This window comes from Pyrus communis, chromosome 8, assembly GCF_963583255.1.
Source record: "Pyrus communis chromosome 8, drPyrComm1.1, whole genome shotgun sequence".
NCBI lineage: Eukaryota > Viridiplantae > Streptophyta > Magnoliopsida > Rosales > Rosaceae > Pyrus > Pyrus communis.
The window spans coordinates 19,225,179-19,249,266 of NC_084810.1; the positions used below are offsets into that span (position 1 = coordinate 19,225,179).

The following is a 24,088-nucleotide window of genomic DNA, read 5'->3' on the forward strand; positions in this document are numbered from 1 at the left end:
AAGGAATGGAAATAGATGGTAATATAAGCGGAGAGAAACCCTCGTGGACAAGCAATTGGGAACAAAAAAATAAAACAATTTGTTGACACTTCAAACACCATTTTCCCCCCCTTTCTGCGGGTTACTTCGTACGAAGATTACCAGCCATATTTTTGTTTATCAGTAGTAATCTGAGTTAGAGTCGTAGCAGTCACAGTCGCGGTCGCAGTCAGAGTCACAGTACTCCTCTTCATCTTCCTCATATTCGTCACCAAAATCTGTATCATTTTCCGCATAGAAGTTCTCGTCTTCCTGACCATGCTCCAACCATTCATCCTGAACGTCCTCTCGAACCTCTTTCTCATGAACCTCATCTTCATAGCATTCGCAGTCAGAGTCACAGAACTCCTCATCTTCCTCATATTCTTCATCAATATCTCTACCATCTTCAGCAGGCAAGATATGCTTCTCTTCCTGAACCTCCTGCCCACTTTCATCTTCATATCCGTCTTCTTCTGGGCCTTCATCCTTAACTTCACCTTCATATTCATCTTTTTTCAACTCCTGAGTATCACTATCTCCGTCAAACAAGATATCATCTTCAAACAAAACTGGGCATAAACATGCTCCTGTGTAGTCTGTAGACTGTCCACAGTCATTGCAAAACCCAGGAGCATGTCTGCAAAAGCAATAACAGCACGAACGTGATTACCGAAATGCCATAAGCATAGTTACTTGCAAACTAAGTGAATACATCTTCGATAGATTTCAATTACGATAAGCATAATACCGAGAATAACACAAATCTCAAACGATGGTACAGTCTGAAACACACACAACACACAAAACATATAAAACATATTCACTATACTAGTGTGTCCACCGTAATCATCAACTGTACGTTCTGTCCTGTGACGTTATTTATGAGCTCAATTGTGGCAGTGCAGGCTCTTTTTCACTGTATGTTCTCCTTTCTATACAATAATTAAGAGATGAAAAAGCCTTGTGAACAAGCAGTTGAGAATCAAAATAAAGAAATTCGATTCATACTTTCCACAATATATATTGACATAAATATTATAAAATATGTTCCGAACAGAGAAAATTTGAGGTAAGGCCTCTTTAGAGGGCGATGTTATTAGAACACTATGACCGAGTCAGAATCATAATACCCCTCGGAATCTGACTCTGACACATCCTCTTCATCAAAATCAAAATCTTCATCATCTTCATCATGCAAAATATTACCCTCATCCCATAGTGGGCATGAGCACGTTGGCTTTTTGTCTTTCCACTCGCCTCCACAATTATAACAAAACTCATGCCCACACCTGCAAAAGACATCAATGCATTAGGATGAGTAATAAAATGACGTAGATAGAGCCGCTTGCAAACTTGATACAACAGCTTTCAAATTTTCTATTACGATATAATACAACAGTTTTCATATAACAGCCAAAGGTATGACCTTTTAATTTTCGAGTTATGACATCAATAGTGTGTGCAACACCTCAAAGACAGAAACAGATTGTAATGCTACAATAAATCTTATTCTCTCAGGTTTTTAGTTTACTGAAAATAATATTAAATAGTAAATACCTGCAAGTCATGTGGTAGCAACCTTCAGCTAGTTCAATCATATGGTTGCACTTCACACACTGGCGCCACAGATTCGTTGAGGCAAGAGACTTTAGCTTTGTATCTTCTGAGGGATAAGGATTCAACCTTTTGTAGTCGGCACATGTTCTGTTAATGTGCCAAGGGACTTTACAATTGATACAAAAAAGGCACTGACATTTCAAGCATTTTCGAACTCCTGATAGTTCCACATCCCGCGATTTCACGTCTTGTAAAAGTTCACGTTTTGACATTAAAGCGGAGCACCTGGGGTGCGGGCAATAAACTTTCTCTGTGGCAGGAATTGAAGCTTCCTTTATGCGTTGGCGCATAGTCTCCACATGTTTAGGTGTCAAGAATTTTGCACAATTATCAACAGTAAGATCAGACTTACAGTCTTCATGAGGGCATCTAGGAATCATCCCATGAAGCAACTTCACCTCTACATGTTGTTTCATACAAGAAAAGCAATACCGATGCAGGCAGCCATCAACCGAAAACATTTGGTTAACATCAGTAGCTTCCAAACATATCACGCAAATCTCATTCACATTCTTGGAAGTGATAGATTGTGCAGGCTGGTTAGTCTGAGACTGAGAATCTATTGCATCTCTTGCTAGTTTAAATGCAAATTTAATATCAAATCGGGGCACAAGAATTGGATTGCAAACTGTAAACTTTGCTTGAAGGCTCTTAACCTGACTGACAAGCATTGCTACCTTGCGCTGCTTTGCTGTCCATTTACCAGTTATCTACATACGTAAAATACATATTTCAAATGCCAACAAAGCTCCATTTATGGGTGTAAAGAGACTCAAGCATAGTAACTAGCAGATCCAACATTCTTGGTTTCGACATAAATAAAACAACATTGCTTATGCCATATCATAATTCATAACATATTCCATTCTCTCTAATAAGTTCAAACCATAAAGTCCATAATCAATTATAAGACAGACGAATAACTAAGCAAATGCTGAGAACACGAAGAAAATTTCTCACAGTGAATTTGTTCAATCAAATTTCATTAAGTGCATCTGAAAAATGAAGGTTCAAACTATTGTCCAGGATTGGAGATAAAAATTCACACAACCCACATACAATTCCAAGAACATTGCAACTATAAAAAATAACAAGTTGCATCTTTTATTCGTCTTTCGCGAAAGTTTTATTAAAGGTCAGTGTCAAATTCCATAACCAAATATAGCATAGAAGCTTAATTAAGCAAATACTAACAAAACACAACTAAACTTTCTCAGAGTGAGTGCATTATCCTGTCCACCATGGATACTACACATTCCGTTTATCGAATTTCGAAAGTTTTGTTAGTGTTCTAAACTTCTAAGATAGAACAGTACTGAAACGCAAAACCCACAATTCAATTCCTAAAATTTACCACAAAAACTACATTTCATCAAAAACCCACAACAGAGACGCAGATAAAGAGAAGAGAGCAACTCACAAACTGGAAAATGTGCCGATTCTCACAGAAGAAGGTGAGGCGCTTCAAATCCAAAGCAAGAGCAGCATTCAGCCCTTCGATCAAGGCCTTCAACTGGGCCGCACTGCTGCTCGTCCCGGTCCCAATCAGCGGCTTCCTGACCTCGAGCAACAAATTGTCCCTCGGATCGCACAGCGCCACCCCAATTCCTGCCAGTGCCGCCCTCTCCTTCCCAACCCTTTCCTCGCTCACCAAACCCTTGAAGTATAGCCTGAATACGCTCTCGCTCTCGACGCTCTTCGCCAACGCTGACGACGAGGATGATCCTTCGCCGAACGGCATGGAGAAGAATTCGCCGGACTCCTCCCACTCCTCCTCCGGAATCCTCATGATCTCCCTCGCGACCTGATCGTCGTGAATCCGACGCTCGATATCCTCTCTGGCTTTCCGCATTTCGATCTCGCTCTGCTCGCGGTCTTTCAATTCCTGCTCCAGCCTCGCGAGTTCGCCGGACTGGATGGAGACGACGGTTGGAGTGTCGGGGATGATCGGAACGGTGTCTTTTTCCAGGGATTGGGCGGAGGAGGAGGAGGGTTGGAGGGTGAGGGAGGCGGCAAAGGCCTCTTGGAGTTGGAGGTGGAAGGCGAGATCCATGTCGGACTCTAAGGCTTTGGCTTCCATAAACTCGCGGCGTTGCTCGGAGACCGAGACGAATACGTCGTCGTCTTCGGGTGAGACTCTGGTTGCCATGTAGACTGACAGAGGGATGAGTGTCGTTGCGTCGGATAATAGGTTGATGTTCGGGGGTTTTCGGGTGCAAAATTTCGGGTGCTCCGGAGTATCGATTTTAATGTTTTTTTGGGGCTTTTTGTTGGACTTGGATACTCACCTGATCTCAGGAAGAGCATCCTCTTATTTCATCTAAGGATTATAATTATTATAACTTTAAAAGGATTCTCTGTAACCGTTGAATTTTCATTCAACGGCCCCAAGTTCTTTGGTTCGGAGGATCCTCTCCTTGGGCTCAAGAGAGGATCCAAGTCCCTTTTTGTTGTAAAATTTGATCATTTGTGTTGTAAAGTTTGTTGTTGATAAAGTATGTTCTCCTTGGGTCAAAATTTCAACATACCTTATATTTCGAAATATTTAAAAAAGCTCTAATTTGCATCCAATACTCGGGAGTACTTAAAAAAGTTCTGATTTGAAATAGTAGATGTTTTATACTTTGTAACGGTTAGATATTTGTTTAAAATTATTGAAAGTATCGTATGTTTTGGTAGCACCATTCAATTTCTATTCCTTCCTCACTAGCCACAATCATGGTTGTACTTCTATTCTAGAATGGAAATGTTTCACTTTGGGAATATTTGTTGTCTTTGAATTTATGTTTTTGATGTAGAACGGTGTTAAATTCGAATCTTCTCTCTCCTTGCCATAGGCAGGGGCATGAGAGTTTGATGAGTTGTAGTTAGGTGCTCACGTCTTTAAGAATGTTGAACTGTGTGTAGATTAAATATGAGCCTCGTTAATTTAATAAGAACATTTTTGTCTTTTTCGAGTAAAAGTCCAGGTGTCATCTTCATAATTTTTCGAATTGTTTTGGCTCCACCCACATCATATAATTTACAAAACATGATTTAAATAGATGATCCCTTAGCATTGCCCTAAAATTACAGTTCGTGATTTTGATTTTTCTAAAAGACATTATTGCTATTTTAGTTCAAACATACCAAAATCAAAGATTTGTTGTGCAGATCTGTGAAATTTAAATATTAAACTGTAATTCCTCGAGACGAACCAAATATTGAGCCTTATATGTTGGGAAAGATTTGGACATCTAGTTTATGGAGAATTTTATGGTTCGTGATTCCAATATTTCTAGGAGACATTATTGCTATTTTAGTCCAGACAACATAGAATGATGCTTTCTTGCGAATTTGTAACTATTATTGAGAAGTAAGACCATCTCCAAAAAAGGAAATGTCAAATTTTAAACATAAAATTTGAATTTGACAGCCTATATGGCATTTTGACATTTTTTTTATTTTAATTTTACTCAAATTAAGTTATTATTTTATTACACAAATTTTTTTTTTTTTTTCATAATTGCTATTATATATTATATATTTTTACATATATAAATAATTTGATAATAGAAATTCATATGACAGTACTTGTCACATCCCAGCCCGGGACGGATCACTTCCCGGGCCCGCTCCACCACCGTAGCACGATATTGTCTGTTTTGGGCTTACCATTCCCTCACAGTTTTGTTTTTGGGAACTCACGAGCAACTTCCCAGTGGGTCACCCATCATGGGATTGCTCAAGCCCCCTTCTCGCTTAACTTCGGAGTTCCGATAGAACCTAAAGCCAGTGAGCTCCCAGAAGGCCTCGTGCTAGGTAGGGATGGGAATATACATTTAAGGATCACTCCCCTGGGCGATGTGGGATGTTACAGTACTAGTCCCAGAAATTTATATGACCTCTACCTTGGAGATCATTCACTCGAACCCAGAAACTCCTTAGCCCCAAATCTCTACCCTTCCCTCGACATGAAAGACCTTTACAAAAATCTATTCCTCGAAAACCCTAACCCTACCTACCAATACCACCACTCTACTTCACCCGCGGCATCGGCTCTAACCAAGTCGGCGACGAGATCCAGTGGCCTCTGGCTAAGGATGAAGGCGTTGTCAAGCTCGACCACTTGCATTACTTCTTCTCCCTCTACGCCCTACCAGATTATAACTTCAGGCCCGGATCGGACCTGAAAGCGAAGACGAACTATTTAGACAATTTTTTGAACTACAGATTGATGATTGCGTCGAAAGGGCAGGAAGGATTGACGAAGGAATTGGATGGGATTTTGAAGAGTTACTGCAGTTTTTCGATTCAGAAGATTTCGGATAAGGCGAAGAAGAAGGGGGAGGCGTTGGAGATGCCCAGGTGTTGGAGACCTTGCCGGAGGAGTTGAGCTCGAAGAAGAAGGAGTTGAAGAAGAAAACAATAAAAAAATATTTAATAATTAATTAAAAAGCATTTGATGTTGTTGTCAAATTTGGCAACAAGGGGGAGATATGTCAATCCCTGTCATGCCACATCAGATTTGGCTTCTCGGTTGGAAATCATTGTTGCTGTTATTGCTGATTTGGCATCTCCAAAGGAGATGCTCTAAAAGATGCAATTCAAAGGGACATACGAAGAGGGCACAAAATATAAGAAACTCCGCAATCATTGATTCTTGTTTCTAAACTCTAAATTTTTTTGAAAACAAATGAAAAAAACTTGCATAAATCGATTCATGCTTTAGTTAGAAGATTCAAAACTTCAAAATCATCATCCATGGATCAAAAAGAGCTTGTTTTTCTTTATGAGAGCTCTTGGTTTTGGCCATGATGAACAGAAGATAAAGATTGCTAATTATTGGGTGTGAGTTTATTGATAAATTTTAATTTTATTGTAATTTCATTTTGTACTTGATGACAATTATGCAATAGGGTAAAAAAGACAATTTAAAATTAAAATTTAAGTTGGGTGTAGAAAGAAGTTTTATGGGTTCAAATAAAATTTCTCAAAGCTTATTATAATTGGTGAAGATAGGTACTTGCTAGGCCGACCACATATAGAGTTTGCCCAGGCACGTATCAGCATCCAATTGGCCAAAGTAAATCATCTGTAAGATGGATGAGGAAAAAATTATCCCAAAGATATTATTTAATAAATAATATCTTGGAATTATCTTATAATATCCTTAGTCGAATGTAGTTATTCTTCAATTAGGGAAGTATTAAAGATAAGATTTAGTAATTAATTATATCTTTAATATATTTAACTTTTCTCCTCGTCATGGTCAGGTGCTCGATGAGATTGTAGCCATGCTTGAGTCTTTAGGAATGTTGAACTACACATAGATTAAAATGTGGGCCCCACCAATTTAAGGAGGCATTCTTGTCTTATTCGGGTAAAAGCTCACGTGTCAACTTCATAAATTTTCGCATTATTTTTGGCTCCACACACATCATATGATTTACAAAATGTAATTAAAATAGATGATCTCTCTCTAGCATTACTCGGTCTACATACAAGCATGTCTCCTTGGCTTTTTCCTTATGTAAAATGATATTAGTACATTTTTTTTTAACAAATGATATTATCTTCACTAAGGGAGAGGGGGGCTTAGCCTCACAATGGGTTAGCAATAATGTGGTTTAAATTCACCTTTGACGAGAATCGAAGTAAAACCTCTTACTTACAAGTAAAGAGGAATATCACTAGATCATACTAATAAGTGACAATTTTTTTATAATAACAAAACAAACACATTGTACAAGTGATTGAGGGAACAACTAAACTAAAATAAATACATAAAATGCTAAAAACGTTAATGATGACTGGAAATAGGGGTGGGCATAAAAATCGCCAAACTGGAAAATCGAATCGAACCGTGACAAAAAAAACAATAAAAAATAGCTTTGACCAAAAAAGTCAAAACTAAAACAAAAATAGAACCGAACCGTTTCAAATGGTTCCGGTTCCAGTTTGGAAATATTAAGAACCGGAGGAATCGGACCGAACTGCTTTTAATATAAATTATTGTTTTATTATTATTTCTATATAAATAAGACATTTTTCCAAGAATACCATGTGCATAAGCACAATATTTTTCTTCACTTCTCTCCCCCTCCTTTGTTGTTTTATCACTTTTCTCCCATACATTATTTTTTTTCCATTCTTTTTTAGTATATTATGCATTATGTACATTTTAGTTTTAATTTAAGATCTACACTTTGGTCTTGATATGAGCTTTTTTATATTTTGATTTATATTTATATGCACACTTTCTATCTTCCCGTCACAAATCTTGTAGATTTAGTAGTGGAAACTCAAATTTACTTGAATTGTGGTTGAAATATGTGTTTGATATTAGAAGTAGAAAATTAGAAAAAACATATATATAATTTTGGTTAGAACCATAAACTGGCATGAACGGAATCGGAATCGTCATGAACTGAACCGTACAATTTTAGTAATAAATTTAAGCAGAACCACACTGAACCGAATCGTTGAAATTTTCCTGTTCCGGTTCCATTTTGATGGTGAAACCAGACCTAACCGAATCGTGTCCATCCCTAAATGGAAATGAAAGACAGAGATCAAAGTGATGAAGAACGAGACCATAAAAAGGAGGTGTGGCTCCCATGCACGACACGTGTTTTAGCAGTTGAATTTGACTTTCACAACAAGTAAATCTTCTATTCTCAATTGTAACTATTCACGTTTTCTATTACACGTATTACTAAAGAAAACTTGCTGAAAAAGCCTTTCAAAATAAAAGAGTAAGATTCTCTTTCCCCTTCACTTTTATTTAAACAGTTACGATTAAACCACGTCAACAATTTGTTTGAACTTTTTATATAGAGAAAAAGACAAAAAGAATAGTGTGAAAAGGGGGGACGGATAAGGATGGTAATATAAGAAGAGAAAATTTTACTCCAAAATAAAAGCTTTTTTTTCCAATATAAAAGCTCTTGTATGTATTATGCTTCCTTTTATCTCCCAATTCTTTTCTATTTTTTCATCTCTGTTGAATGAGGATCCTCTCCGGATCCTCTTTGTGAGAATCGTAGGGATCCTCAAATTGTGCATGTTTATCGTACATCGTGCGGCCATAAATCATTTTAAATACTTTTATTTATAATTAAATATGAATAGTACCAAACGAAAACTGGCCACACAATGTACGATAAACGAACACGATTTGAGGATTCCTAGGATTCTCACAAAGAGGACCGGGAGAGGATCCTCATTCGACCATTTCCTCCCTCTCTTATGTACTAAAACAAATCAAACCGGACTGATCAAACAGAAACCCTCATGGACAAGCAATTGAGAACAAAAAGAAACAATTTGTTGAGACTTCAAACACCATTTTTTTCCCCTTCTGTAGGTTACTTCGTACAAAGAATACGAGCCATATTTTTGTTTATCAGTAATAATCTGAGTTAGAGTCGTAACAGTCACTGTCGCGATCGCAGCCAAAGTCAAAGTACTCTTCATCTTCCTCATATTCGTCACCAAAATCTGTATCATTTTCCGCATAAAAGTTCCCATCTTCCTGACCTTGCTCCAACCATTCATCCTGAACGTCCTCTCGAACCTCTTTCTCATGAACTTCATCTTCATAGCATTCGCAGTCAGAGTCACAGAACTCCTCATCTTCCACATATTCTTCATCAAGAACTCCACCATCTTCAGCAGGCAAGATATTATTCTCTTCCTGAACCTCCTCCTCCCCGCTTTCATTTTCAAATCCTTCCTTTTCATATTCGTTGTCAGAGTCCCAGTACTCCTCTTCATCTTCCTCATATTCATCACCAAAATCTGTATCATTTTCCGCATAGAAGTTCTCATCTTCCTGACCTTGCTCCAACCATTCATCCTGAACGTCCGCTCGAACCTCTTTCTCATGAACCTCATCTTCATAGCATTCGCAGTCAGAGTCACAGAACTCCTCATCTTCCTCATATTCTTCATCAAGATCTCTACCATCTTCAGCAGGCAAGATATGCTTCTCTTCCTGAACCTCCTGCCCACTTTCATCTTCATATCCGTCTTCTTCTAGGCTTTCATCCTCAACTTCACCTTCATATTCATCTTTTTTCAACTCCTGAGTATCACTATCTCCACCAAACAAGATATCATCTTCAAACAAAACTGGGCATAAACATGCTCCCATGTAGTCCGTAGACTGTCCACAGTCATAGCAAAACCAAGGAGCATGTCTGCAAAAGCAATAACAGCAAGAACATGATTACCGAAATGACATAAGCATAGTTACTTGCAAACCAAGTGAAAAGATCTTCGATAGATTTCAATTACGATAAGCATAATACCGAGAAAAACGCAGATCTCAAACGATGGTACAGTCTGAAACACACACAACACACAAAACATTATTAAACTTATTCGCTATCCTAGTGTGTCCACTGTAATCATCAACTGTACGTTATTTATGAGTTCAATTGTGGCAGTGCAGGCTCTTTTGCACTGTATGTTCTCCTTTCTTTACAATAATTAAGAGATGGAAAAGCCTTGTGAACAAGCAGTTGAGAATCAAAATAAAGAAATTCGATTTATACTTTCCACAATATATTCCGAACAGAGAAAATTTGGGGAAGGCCTCTTTAGAGAGGGGGATGTTAGAACATTATGACCAAGTCAGAATCATAATACCTCTCGGAATCTGACTCTAACACATCCTCTTCATCAAAATCAAAATCTTCATCATCTTCATCATACAAAATATTACCCTCATCCCATAGTGGGCATGAGCATGTTGCCTTTTTGTCTTTCCACTCGCCTCCACAATTATAACAAAACTCATGCCCACACCTGCAAAAGAGATCAGTGCATTAGGATGAGTAAAAAGATGACGTAGATAGAGTCGCTTGCAAACTTGATACAACAGCTTTCAAATTTTCTATTACGACATAATACAACTGTAAAGTTCTGTGTATGGCAATGTGTGACAATTGGTTTACTTGAGGAAGAAATCACTTGATTATTCAGTGATGTGCAATTCGAGTAAATTAAGAGTCCTAGTTAGGTAAGAATTGTGGAGTCTTAAATCATTGCAGCTAATCTAGGAGAATCATCTAGAGGTTTAAATACAAAGATATTGCATCATGATAGGACTCAATCAAGGTGATCGGGTTGACCTTCTTAGCTATTAATAGGCTGGCTAATAAGGAACCCTAATGATATATAAATACTAAGTTAAGTCCCTGCTTCCATACATTGAATTCCTCATAATTCTAAAATCTATTCATATAGTAGAGCGATATTTTGGAGTATTGGAAGGAGAAGACAACCTAGAGTTCATCAATAGCTTCATCTTCATAATCATGTCTTCCGAATTCTACATCTAAGTTCAATATAATTAGTTGATCTCTATTTCATATTGATTTGATTTATTTGTGATTCTAATATCTTGTTGTTGTGATTTCAGAATCTGTCTTACTTGTTGTATCAGAGCCACACAACAAGCTTAGGGTTCGATTCACTGGTAATTTGATTAACTGTAGATGATTGACACAAGTGAGGCATAATTTGTGTTTATCGTTTGGTTGGCTACTTTGACTATTTGATCCTGTGAGACTTCATAAAGATGCTTCCGCAATTTTGTATCACTTGAGTTTGCAATTTTGTTTAGGGATTTAGGTCCAAACAAATTGAAATTGGGCATGGAAAATAAAAGGAAAATAATTTAACTACACGGTGAATTTGGAGTTCATAATTAGTCACCGGCTAATTGTTTTTTTTCTTCTTCTTCCTTTCGGTAGATTATGGAGTTTTCTTGAGTATATAGGGTTGTCTTCTTTTTCCACAATAATTATCGTTGTGCTGCAGAGAAGGATTACAACACGGATTTATGTTTATTGTATTTATTAATTATATTGCTGTATTGATTTCATGATTAATTAAATCTGTTGGAAGGAAACTTTTATTGGGGCTTTCAATGAATTAGATTATTTTCGAACCATAAATCTTGCAATTCTGATGGACTTTGGTTATTTTGATAAATTTGAAATTCATGGACCTTATTTATATGAGTAGTTCTGGGCTATCGATTCTTAATTGAGATTTTGGGGAGTTTTTTCAATGGCATCGTAAATCTTTTGCAGACTCTTGTTTGGTATAAGTGCATATTTCGTATGGCTGATAGACATTCTAGTTTTTGATAGATTTCCCTAACTTCAAATTTTATGAAATTCGGTCATATCGTAATATTAAATGGACTTTAGATGCTAGTATTTTTTCACGTTTTTTGGACAAGAAATGGATTTATGGTAAATTTTTAAGCGAGATACCCTGTTGCTGGAATTCTGCAGACTTCTGCATTATAGTGTGTTTGTAATATTATTTTGATATATTTATGTAATTGATAAATTCATGAAATTTTGGTATGATATACAGTGAGATATTTATTTCAAATCTGGAAATTTTCATGAGCATTGGTTTGAAAATGGATTATTGGTGAATTTTTAATCTCGGGACTGTCCTGCAGAATTTATGCTGTTTTTGCAGCAAATTCCATTTCGATTTTATTTTTAGCCCACTTTTAAAATCGAAAAAAAAAAATCATGGAATTTTGGGTGACAATAGATTTACATGTCTACTTTATTTCTGGAAATTTTTATGCATATTGGAGAAGAAAAAATTGAATTTTTGGTGAATTATTTAGTCTCCGGTATGTACTGCAGAATTTTTGTCGTTTCTGCAGCACATCCCATTTCATATTTTCTTTTAGTACACATGTAAAGTCTCAAAAATTATGAAATTCTGGGAATTAACAGATTTGTATGTTTACTTTATGTTTGAAAATTTTCATGCATATCGGATGAACAATGAATATTTGGTGAATTTGTAATCTCAGGTCTGTACTGAACATTTTCTGCAGTTTCTGCAGCACCTCTCTTTTCAAATTCATTTTTGGCTCGCTTAAAATTTTAAAAATCATTAAATTTTTTGAAATAGTAGCCTTATGTCTAGTGCATACCTAAAAATTTTCATGACAATCGAAAGAGAATTTAGTTTTTAGTGAATTTGCAAACTAAAGTAGTACTACTGAATTTTGGTACTTCAAAACTAGTTTTGATATGTGATATTGTTTTACTGATTTGTGCACGTCTATTGGTACCGATTATTATACAATTTTATGGTTCTAATATGTCCTTATTTTATGCAAATTCTCAATACTAATGAATTTTATAGACAACACTGATTAAATTTTGATTTAAAGATGTATTGGTTTGATTTGCTTAACCCAATGTCTTGTTTGGTCATCAATTATGATTATGATGATAATTGTATTTTGAGAGAATGATACACCCCGATCGAAATCAAGGCGTGCTGGCTCTCACGAACCGTGAGGGCGTGGTCAGGCCCCAAAGCAAACAATATCGTGCTACGGTGGAGTCGAGCCCGGGATGTGATGGAGGCTCGGGCCGGGATGTGACAAAGAAAATTGGAAGGTGGCATTAGTTTACTAATTGATCATTTTGGTCTCTATCGAATAACTGAATAACCATGTTTCCTCTTTCGAGAACTTTATTGTTCAATGTCAATAACGACATTCTTTTGTGTTTGATTAATCTTTTGGGAATCATTGAATATCCAACAAAACGGTTATTTAATACTGTTCTAAAGGATTATTTTGAAAAATCAGCATTCTAATTTATATGGTGAATACTTTTGTCCCAATGGGAATTTCAGGAAATCAATTACCAATTATAAATTAGTATTATAGCAAATCATAAAGTACTTCTAACATATTTTCATCTGGCCAAAGTTGTTGAAGCTATATGTATTTTGTGTATTTTACGTTTTGGCTAGCTATGCAAATATTTTCTTTGCATGATTAGTTTCTGCCCAAAGGTGTAACAATCATGCAATTTGGAGTTGGTTCGATCCTCCACAACTCGACTACTTCCATGGTGAATCTTGCAGAATCGAGAATGAGTAGGTAAATTTGCCAATCTTTTGCCCTAAATTTCTGTGAGTTCTAAATTGGATTAAAATTATTGTTGAAAAATTGATGTTGTTGAGATATCTATGTGTTTACTTTAATCGACTTTGTTTTAGAATGAAAACATAAATTTTGAGTTTGGATTCTCTTATTAGGTTTCTTTTTAATTTTTGACCTAATCTTTAACACATATGTGTCTTCTCTCATACACTAAAATAAATTTTGTAGCCATTGGTTTATCTAATCACTTGTCACTTTTAGATTGATTAATAATGTTGAGATATTGTTCCTTATATAAGCCTAATTGTGATGCATATAGATTGGTTTATTAATCACTTGCCACTTCTCTCATACAGTTTTCATATAACAGCCAAAGGTATGACCTTTTAATTTTCGAGTTATGACATCAATAGTGTGTGCAACACCTCAAAGACAGCAACAGATTGTAATGTTACAACAAATCTTATTCTCTCAGGTTTTTAATTTACTGAAAATAATATTAAATAGTAAATACCTGCAAGTCATGTGGTAGCAACCTTCAGCAAGTTCAATCATATGGTTGCACTTCACACACTGGCGCCACAGATTCGTTGAGGCAAGGGACTTTAGCTTTGTATCTTCTGAGGGATGAGGATTGAACCTTTTGTAGTCGGTGCATGTTCTGTTTCTGTGCCAAGGGACTTTACAATTGAGACAAAAAAGGCACTGACATTTCAAGCATTTTCGAACTACTGATAGTTCCACATCCCGCGATTTCACGTCTTGTAAAAGTTCACGTTTTGACATTAAAGCGGAGCACCTCGGATACGGGCAATATACTTTCTCTGTGGCAGGAATTGAAGCTTCCTTTATGCGTTGGCGCATAGTCTCCACATGTTTAGGTGTCAAGAATTTTGCACAACTATCAACAGTAAGATCAGACTTACAGTCTTCATGAGGGCATCTAGGAATCATCCCATGAAGCAACTTCACCTCTACATGTTGTTTCATACAAGAAAAGCAATACCGATGCAGGCAGCCATCAACCGAAAACATTTGGTTAACATCAGTAGCTTCCAAACATATCACGCAAGTCTCATTCACATTCTTGGAAGTGATAGATTGTGCAGGCTGGTTAGTCTGAGACTGAGAATCTATTGCATCTCTTGCTAGTTTAAATGCAAATTTAATATCAAATCGGGGCACGAGAATTGGATTGCAAACTGTAAACTTTGCTTGAAGGCTCTTAACCTGACTGACAAGCATTGCTACCTTGCGCTGCTTTGCTGTCCATTTACCAGTTATCTACATATGTAAAATACATACTTAAAATGCCAACAAAGCTCCATTTATGGGTGTAAAGAGACTCAAGCATAGTAACTAGCTGATCCAACATTCTTGGTTTCGACATAAATAAAACAACATTGCTTATGTCATATCATAATTCATAACATATTCCATTCTCTCTATTAAGTTCAAACCATAAAGTTCATAATCAATTATAAGACAGACGACGAATTAAGCAAATGCTGAGAACACGAAGAAAATTTCTCACAGTGAATTTGTTTAGTCAAATTTCATTGAGTGCATCTGAAAAATGAAAGTTCAAACTATTGTCCAAGATGGGAAATAGAAATTCACACAACCCACATACAATTCCGAGAACATTGCAACTAAGAAAAATAACAAGTTGCATTCTTTTATTCGTCTTTCGCGAATGTTTTATTAAAGGTCAGTGTCAAATTCCATAACCAAATATAGCATAGAAGCTTAATTAAGCAAATACTGACAAAACACAACTAAACTTTCTCAGAGCGAGTGCATTATCCTGTCCACCATGGATACTACACATTCCGTTATCGAATTTCGAAAGTTTATTAGTGTTCTAAACTTCTAAGATAGAACAGTACTGAAACGCAAAACCCACAATTCAATTCCTAAAATATACCACAAAAACTACATATCATCAAAAACCCACAACAGAGACGCAGATAAAGAGAAGAGAGCAACTCACAAACTGGAAAATGTGCCGATTCTCACAGAAGAAGATGAGGCGCTTCAAATCCAAAGCAAGAGCAGCATTCAGCCCTTCGATCAAGGCCTTCAACTGGGCCCCACTGCTGCTTGTCCCGCTCCCAATCAGCGGCTTCCTGACCTCGAACAACAAATTGTCCCTCGGATCGCACAGCGCCACCCCAATTCCTGCCAGTGCCGCCCTCTCCTTCCCAACCCTTTCCTCGCTCACCAAACCCTTGAAGTATAGCCTGAATACGCTCTCGCCCTCGACGCTCTTGGCCGACGCTGACGACGAGGATGATCCTTCGCCGAACGGCCTGGAGAAGAATTCGCCGGACTCCTCCCACTCCTCTTCCGGAATCCTCATGATCTCCCTGGCGACCTGATCGTGGTGAATCCGACGCTCGAGATCCTCTCAGGCTTTGCTTGCGGTCTTTCAATTCCTGCTCCTGTTAGGGTCTTGGAATTCGTGAATGCTTAATCACTCAGTGCCTCATGCAGTATTGGCCGGAAGGATCTATAAGCAGCTGGGGTCCAAATGCTGATGCACCGGTTGGATGATGTTGCTGAGAACGCCACTTGGGAAGATTAATTTGAGTTGAAGATTAAGTTTCCAGATTTCAAGCTTGAAGCTTGAGGACAAGGTTGTCATAAGGGGTGAGTGATGTTAGGGTCTTCGAATTAGCGAATGCTTGATCACTAAGTAATTTGGTTGTTAGCCTTTATTTGCTTGTTTTGTCATTGGTTGTTAAAGTTGTCAGTGGAATGATGAGCTTTAAATGGAGCAATGGCTTCTTTGCTTTTGTAACAGTTATTTGAAAAGGAAAATTATTAAAAAAATATCAAGCACATTTTCTGTGCTCTTTCATTTCGCTTATCCTCCATTACTGCAACTTGTTGAGGTTGAGCTACCGGATTTAGGTATACTCCAGGACTGTTTGCAATCTACACCTCGCCGAGAGGACTTCACTCGCGCCTTTTGCCACGAATTTGGCCCCAGTGACTTCGAAGATAGTGTTGAGGCTCTCTTTAAACTTCGACAATTAGGTTCACTCCAGGACTATATACTCGAATTTCACCAATTGGCAAATCGCACCTTTGATCTCGGTCCAGTTCTGCTTAAGAGTTGTTTTATTGGTGACCTTAAGCATGAACTTATGTATGATGTCAAGTTATTGCGCCGTAACATTGTGCATGATGCTGTTGCCTTATATGTTCAATTGGATGCTAAATTTGCTGCTCTGAAATCTGGTTATACCAAACCTACTCCCACTTTTCGATCCCCTACTACCCCTACTCCTCCACCACCACCGCATCAAGCACCAAATTTCCCTATTAAGTGGCCTTCCCCTGAGGAAATTCGGAAAAAAAAAAAAAAAAAAAAAAAACGTGAAATAGGGGATTGTTGGTTTTGTGATGATAAGTGGAATCGGGGGCACAAATGCCATACCAAACATTTATTTATGCTTGACCTTGTACAACCCTAAGAGAAGGTAGATACCAGCCTAGACGACCTTCAACCAACCCTTAACCTAATGGAGCTCAGTGAGTGCTTTTTATGGCACCTCTGCTAAGCAACCTATGCACACTATGAAAGTGGGGAGGCTACTCAAGGGACACAGTGTTACAATTCTGCTTGATTCTGGCAGCACCCCACAACTTTGTTGATTCTCGATTACTTCAAAAACTGGGTTGGAAACCTCATACCACTTTTGCCCTTGAAGTCATGATTGCAGATGGGGGGAAAAATTAGAGGTTCATGGTATTGTCCTAGCACACCCTTGTCTCTTGCAGCATATACTTGGACTGTGGATCTATATGTCCTTCCCTTGGGGGACTGTGATATTGTCTTGGGAGTACACTGGTTATCTTCCATTATTCCAGTCTTCTGGGATTTTCAGTTAATGACACTTGAATTCCACAAGGTTAATGTGCAGTACAAACTTGTTCACAATTAAGGAGCTTTACCCTTGATTTAGGAGGTTTCCCTGCAACATATTGACAAGGAAATGCACAGCTATAATCTTGGGCTATTCTTATATTCCTTGGAGTCCAAGAAATTATAAGCTTGTGATCTCAACCAAGCTTAGCTAAGGGACTTGCAGGATTTAATGGGACACTTCTCTTCCATTTTTTTCCCTACCATCTCAATTGCCACCTTCCAGGCCCCATGACCATCAAATTTTTCTTGTCCCTGGTGCTAAACCAACCAATATCAAGCCCTATCATTATGGCCCTCTCCAAAAAATTGAAATTGAAAAGGCAGTGCAAGAATTACTAGATGCTGGCTTTATTAGGGCCAGTCACAGTTCTTTCTCTTGTCCAGTTCTTTTAGTCAAGAAAAAAGAAAGAACTTGTAGGCTTTGCATGGACTATAGGGAACTTAATTCCATCACCATCAAAGACAAGTACCCCATACCCCTTATTGATGATCTCTTAGATGAACTCAGTGGTGCTTAGTATTTTTCTAAGCTAGATCTCAGGTTTGGGACCACCAAATACTTATGCATCCCTCCGACATAGAGAAAACATCATTTAGGACTTATGAGGGGCACTACGAGTTCCTTGTAATGCCTTTTGGTTTAACCAATGCACTTGCTACTTTTCAAAACCTTATGAATGATATCTTTGAGCCTCACCTGAGACACTTTATTTTAGTGTTCTTTGATGACATTTTGATATATAGCAAGTCTTGGGAGGATCACATATATCACTTGCAGGTTACTTTCAATTTATTACAGCGGCATCACCTCTATGTAAAAAAGCATAAATGTGCATTTGGACAAAGCAAAATTGAGTACTTGGGACATATTGTCTTAAGGAATGAGATAGAAGCTGACCCCTCCAAAATTCAATCAATCTTGGTCTGGCCTATTCCCACCACTATCTGCAGTTAGAGGTTTTTTAGGACTCACAGGGTAGTATAGGAAATTTGTTCCAGGGTATGACAAGATCTGCGATCCATTACACGAGCTCACTAAGAAAGACAATTTCATATGGACAACAGAAGCAACCAAGGTCTTTTAGACTCTTAAAGAAACTATGTCACCTCCACAGGTATTGGGATTACCTGATTTCTCTCTAACATTTGAGATTGAGTGTGATGCATCCAATGTATTAAAAGTGTGAGGTGTGGGTGAGGCGTCTGAGGCGAAGCCCGGCCTAGGCATGAGGAGATTAATTTTTTTATTTTTTATATATGTTATATATATACATATAATTGTATAAAAAAATAATACTAAGAAAATAAACATCCATTTTCAATTTTTCATTCAAATTCATAGTCATTCAAAAGATAATATCATCTAAATTCATCATTCAAAGGTAATATCATCCAAATTCATCATTCAAAAGGTAATACAAACGAAGAAAACAATCATTCATCCAAGTCTTCTTCATATAAATCAAAATACAAATAAAGATATCAATCATTCATCCAAATCCTCTCATCTAAATAAAAGGCAACATCATCCTCTTCATTGCCAACTCTAGATGAACTTGTTGGGTATGTCAACAATTCATCAAAAAAATCTTCCGAATCATACTCCACATTTCTTCAACTTGAGGATGCTTCATTACCCTGTTTTCTTTTGTATGTAATAGGCTCGCGAGGATGAGTAGGCTCACGAGGAGGAGGAGGAGGAGAAGACTCTCTAGGCTCTCGAATGCATGAGCCACCTTCATAAACCGGGGGTGGCACATTCCTTACGACCTCAACATTATACAATAACTCATCCTCAAGCCATGTAGGATCTTCGGGAAGAACAAGATCTTCTATCTCCGTTATCCATTCATCATCGGAGGCAATTTCTTCCACAAAAGTAGGATCATACTTCTCCCTTCTTTTCTTACTTCTCTGTTGTAAAGCCAAATTGTACTTGACATGGGCTAAAGCATTAAGTCTTTTGTGTTCAAGCCTATTCCTTCTTTTTGTATGAATCTACAAATAAATCAATTCTATTATTCAAGTCTAATCATCTTAAGAAAAAATGACACTTAAGATACTAATAATATATTTACTTACCATTGAAAATGTGCTCCAATTCCTTTCACATCCCGACGCACTACAAGTAAGGCTTAGAACTTGGATAGCAAACTTTGTTAACTCGGGTGTTTTATGCCCAAAGCGCTCCCACCAAGCCACTAAAAAAAACAATATTAGTAAGGTAAGTAATTTAAGGGTTAATGATAAAAAAATATTAACAGTTGACTAATTAAATCTTACTTGGTGTTCGCTTTTTCCTAGTTTGCATAGCCATAGAATCCGCAAATGGACCACGCTTATCATTATATAAATCCAATTGAACATCGGCCTCTTCACATTCTTTCCCTTTCCCAAGCATTCTATCCATGCAAGCAAACAACCCATTTCGCACTTCATCAGTATCTAAGAAATTATCCTCATACCGAAATTGTGGGTTTAAGTAATAATCCGCTGCATGTAGTGGTTGATGAAGTTGATTGTCCCATCTACGATCTATCTTTCTCCAAATAGGCATATATTTTTTCTCCACTTTGTTAAGATTGCTTGCAATTTTATCTTTTGCGGCATCCATCAACTCATATATAAAACCTATGGGGGGTCTCTCCTCCGAATCAACCTCTCTCAAAACACAAACAAGAGGAAGAACACCCTTAATGCAAAAGGAAACTCGATCCCAAAACTCACGATCATGTAACACATGATGCTTAGCCAACTTTGTTTCACTGGATTTTGCATAGGTATTTTCCGACCAATCTTGAGAGGTAAACAAAGCAACAAGATTTTCCTTTTGCTTTCGTAAGCTTTGTAGTGTAAGAAAAAAAGTGGCAAACCTAGTGACCACAGGACGAACAATTTATGAATTGTTGGTGTACTTTCTCATCAAAGCTAGTACCCATTGATACCTATATAGATACTTTGAAATAAACCTAGCACGTTTAAGCGTGTCATCAAACCATGTCATCTTAGAAATATCTTCTAGCATCAAATCAATGACATGAGCCGTACATGGAGTCCACCACACCTTCTCTTTCCTCTCCATAAGTTTTGCCCGGACATTCTTGTAGTTCAAAGCATTATCGAATATAACTTGAACCACATTCTCCATTGTCGGATATAACTTGAACCACATTCTCCCCCACCTCCCTCCCCCCCCCCCCCCCCCCCCCCCCCCAGTTTGTTGAATAACATCATCCAAATAGCCATACAACAAATCTCCATTCTTAATAGAGGCCGATGCATCAACCGATTTTAAGAACCAAGTACCTTGCGGGCTGTTAACAAGAAAGTTGATTAAACACCTACTTTTGCCATCCGACCATCCATTCGACATACTAGTGCATCCATATCTTTTCCAAACCTTTTGATGTTCTGTCATCATACTTTGTACATCCTCAACTTTTTTTTTAAGCATCCAAGTTCTATATTCATGGCTTGTAGGAGCATCAAAGTCGGGACCAAAATTGGATACCAATTTCATTGCATTAACATAATATTCATTGTTTGCCGCATTGAATGGAATGGCACTAGTGTAAAAGCATCGCGCAAGTGCTCGAGATGCTTGTCTTCTTTCCTCTTTTTTGAAAGGTGTATTCAATGTGGTTTGACAAGCTTCCGATGTAACATACCTATCAAGTGGTCCCTTTGAAAGAACCGGTTTGTTGTGAATGTGTGGCACTCACACTCCCATTCCCACTACTTACATATGGTGTCCTTGTTGTGCCCATATCGACACTTTCACTTTCTTCTTCGCCACTGCGACACAACTCATGGCTAGCTTTCCTTTTTTCTTTAGTTCCCATAACATTTGCAAAGCATTCTTCCTTCACAATAGGTGGGACTTTTCTACAACTTATCATTCCTCCCGAACTTACACCACCCAGGTGACGTTTGAATCTAGAAATTGAACCTATGCATTTGTGGTTACAAAAAAACAAAATAGAAGTGCTTGGTGACAGGATCCAAATCTTTTTTCTTAAAAAAAAAAAAATGGCAAACAAGGCGCTTGAGACACCTTAAGTTGCGCCTCTGCCACCTAAACGTCTCTGGCGAAGCCTTTCGCCCACTCCAGCAAAACAGAGGCGTTAGCCTCACCGCCTAGCCTCAAAGGCACCCTAGGCGTGCCCTGAGGCTAGATTTTTAAAACATTGGATGCATCTGATGTTGGTATTGGTGCAGTGCTCCAACAACAAGGGAAGCCAATAACTTTCACTAATCAGTCATTGGGACCTAAAAATCAAGCCTTGTCCATCTATGAGAAAGAGTTAAATGCTATTGTGCATGTCATAAAACAAATGGCAAAATTACCTGCAAGGAAGACATTTTATTATAAGGATAGATCACAGCAGCCTTAAGTACTTCTTGAGTCAGAGAGCAAATACCCCATTCCAGTAAAAATGGGTCTTAAAGTTGCTTGGATTCGATTATGAGATCCATTATAAAAAGGGTTCTAAGAATTTGGTAACTAATGCCCTTTCTAGGCTCCAAGACCCACCTGATCAAAATGATGGAGTGGAAGTAGAACCAAGTACAAATATGAATTGCCTAGCTATTTCTTACCCCTACTTTGGGTGGTTAGATGATCTAACAATGAGTAATGAGAAAGATGACTGGATTCAGTCTAAAATACAGTCCCTCAAGGCAAATTTTTCTTATCCTACTACTGATGACAATAACCATAAATACAAGGTTGATAATGGCCTTCTTAAGTACAAGTCAAGAATGGTGCTTAGCCCTACATCACCATGGAAAGCAAAAATTATGAATGAACTTCATACCAATCTTGTTGCAGGGCACAATGGGGTACTAAAGACATATCAAATAATCATAAAGGGTTTCTATTGGCAAGGTCTCAAGAAAGATATCAAAGCTTTTGTGGCAGAATGCCAAATCTGTCAACAGAATAAGTACAGGACAATATCACCACTTGGACTGCTTCAACCCTTACCTATTCCCCAACAGATTTAAAATGAAATAAGCATGGATTTTATTGTTGGGTTACCATTGTGCAAGGGAAAGTCTGTGATCTTTGTAGTAGTAGACAGGTTCACTAAGTATGCTCACTTTGTAGCCTTGTCACATCCCTTCACTGCTGCCTCAATTGCTTAGGTTTTTGTGGACCATATTTTTAAACTCCATGGTATGACTTCTACCATTGTAAGTGATAGGGATCCCATATTCTTAAGCAATTTCTGGAAAGACTTCTTTAAGCTGCAAGGGACTAACTCAACATGAGTTCAGGTTATCACCTTCAGAGTGATGGACAAACTGAGGTGCTCAATCGATGCTTAGAAACCTATCTCAAGTGCTTTACTAGTACTCAACCTAAGAAATGGGTGGAATGGCTCTCATGGGTAGAATGGAATTATAACATTTCATATCATTCATCCTCCAAGTTCACTCCATTTGAACTGTTGTATGGATACCCTCATCCTATGGTGGTTTTTCATGAGATTGGTACAACCAGATTGGATTCAGTGGAGCAATGTTTGAAGGATAGGGATAAAATCTTATCTGGCCTTAAGAGCAACCTGGAAGTAGCTCAACACAAGATGAGGATGCAAGCAAATAAGCACAGGTCTGAAATGGAGTTCTCTGTTGAGGATTTTGTGTAACTTAGGCTTGTCCCTTACCAATTGCGAGCCCTGAATGCTCACTCATGCCATAAACCCAGGTTTTATGGCCCATATGAGATTGTGGAAAGAATTGGAACATTAGCTTATAAATTGAAACTGCCTAAAGGAACAAAAATTCACCCAGTCTTCCATGTCAGTTGCCTTAAGAAACACTTGGGAAATTTGGTTCAACCATCAACTGTGTTACCTGATGTAAATGAAGGTGGGTTGTTATACTCAGTGCCTCATGCAGTATTGGCTCAAATGATTTATAAGAAGAGACAAGCAGCTGGGGTCCAATTACTGATACACTGGTTGGATGATGTTGCTGAGAATGCCACTTGGGAAGACTACGATGAGTTCAAGATTAAGTTTTGTTTTCAAGCTTGAACCATGAGGATAAGGTTGTCATAAGGGGGGGGGGGGGGGGGGGGGGGGGGGGAGTGATGTTAGGGTTTTCGAATTAGTGAATGCTTAATCACATAAGTAATTTGGTTGTTAGCCTTTATTTGCTTGTTTTGTCATTTTGTTAAAGTTGTTAGTGGAATGTTGAGTTGGCACCTTGTGGCCCAGACTCTTTAAATGGAGTAACGGCTACTTTGCTTTTGTAACGGTTATTTGAAAAAGAAAATTATTAAAAAAATATCAAGCACACTTTCTATCCTCTTCTTCCTCCTTTCGCTTATCCTCAATTACTGCAATTTGTCGAGGTTGAGCTACCGGATTCAGGTTGGTGACTTGGTAGTTATCAGCTCCAGCCTCGCGAGTTCGTCGGACTGGATGGAGATGACGGTTGGAGTGTCAGGGATGATCGGAACGATGTCTTTTTCCAGGGATTGGGCAGAGGAAGAGGAGGGTTGGAGGGTGAGGAAGGCGGCAAGGGCTTCTTGGAGTTGGAAGTGGAAGGCGAGATCCATGTCGGACTCTACG

The 24,088-nt window shown here is 38.0% G+C and overlaps 2 protein-coding genes across 2 annotated transcripts; both read right to left on the minus strand.

Moving 5' to 3' along the window:
* Nucleotides 1-22: 22 nt before the first annotated feature.
* LOC137742344 (uncharacterized) lies at nucleotides 23-3,877 on the minus strand. The gene is made up of 4 exons (XM_068482192.1): nucleotides 3,059-3,877; nucleotides 1,579-2,348; nucleotides 1,152-1,310; nucleotides 23-658 (listed from the first exon to the last, which is right to left on the minus strand). Exons 1-4 carry the CDS (start codon nucleotides 3,785-3,787, stop codon nucleotides 160-162), a joined length of 2,157 nt encoding a protein of 718 aa, XP_068338293.1. The 5' UTR covers nucleotides 3,788-3,877; the 3' UTR covers nucleotides 23-159.
* A 4,895-nt stretch (nucleotides 3,878-8,772) lies between these two features.
* On the minus strand, nucleotides 8,773-16,264 carry LOC137743609 (uncharacterized). Its single transcript, XM_068483535.1, has 4 exons — nucleotides 15,561-16,264; nucleotides 14,082-14,851; nucleotides 10,273-10,431; nucleotides 8,773-9,821 (listed from the first exon to the last, which is right to left on the minus strand). The coding sequence occupies exons 1-4, from the start codon at nucleotides 15,927-15,929 to the stop codon at nucleotides 9,026-9,028; spliced, it is 2,094 nt and encodes a 697-aa protein (XP_068339636.1). The 5' UTR covers nucleotides 15,930-16,264; the 3' UTR covers nucleotides 8,773-9,025.
* Between the last annotated feature and the right edge of the window lie 7,824 nt (nucleotides 16,265-24,088).

What these genes read in the sequence shown, in the direction of transcription:
- LOC137742344 (XM_068482192.1), bottom strand. Translation starts at nt 3,787, where the DNA reads ATGGCAACCAGAGTCTCACCCGAAGACGACGACGTATTCGTCTCGGTC. An exon ending in TGCTACCACATGACTTGCAG is followed by an intron (nt 1,311 to 1,578) that starts GTATTTACTATT and finishes TGTCTTTTGCAG; the next exon opens with GTGTGGGCATGAGTTTTGTT. An exon ending in TCAGAGTCAGATTCCGAGGG is followed by an intron (nt 659 to 1,151) that starts GTATTATGATTC and finishes TTGCTTTTGCAG; the next exon opens with ACATGCTCCTGGGTTTTGCA.
- LOC137743609 (XM_068483535.1), bottom strand. Translation starts at nt 15,929, where the DNA reads ATGAGGATTCCGGAAGAGGAGTGGGAGGAGTCCGGCGAATTCTTCTCC. An exon ending in ATCGGCACATTTTCCAGTTT is followed by an intron (nt 14,852 to 15,560) that starts GTGAGTTGCTCT and finishes TTACATATGTAG; the next exon opens with ATAACTGGTAAATGGACAGC. An exon ending in TTAGAGTCAGATTCCGAGAG is followed by an intron (nt 9,822 to 10,272) that starts GTATTATGATTC and finishes TTGCTTTTGCAG; the next exon opens with ACATGCTCCTTGGTTTTGCT.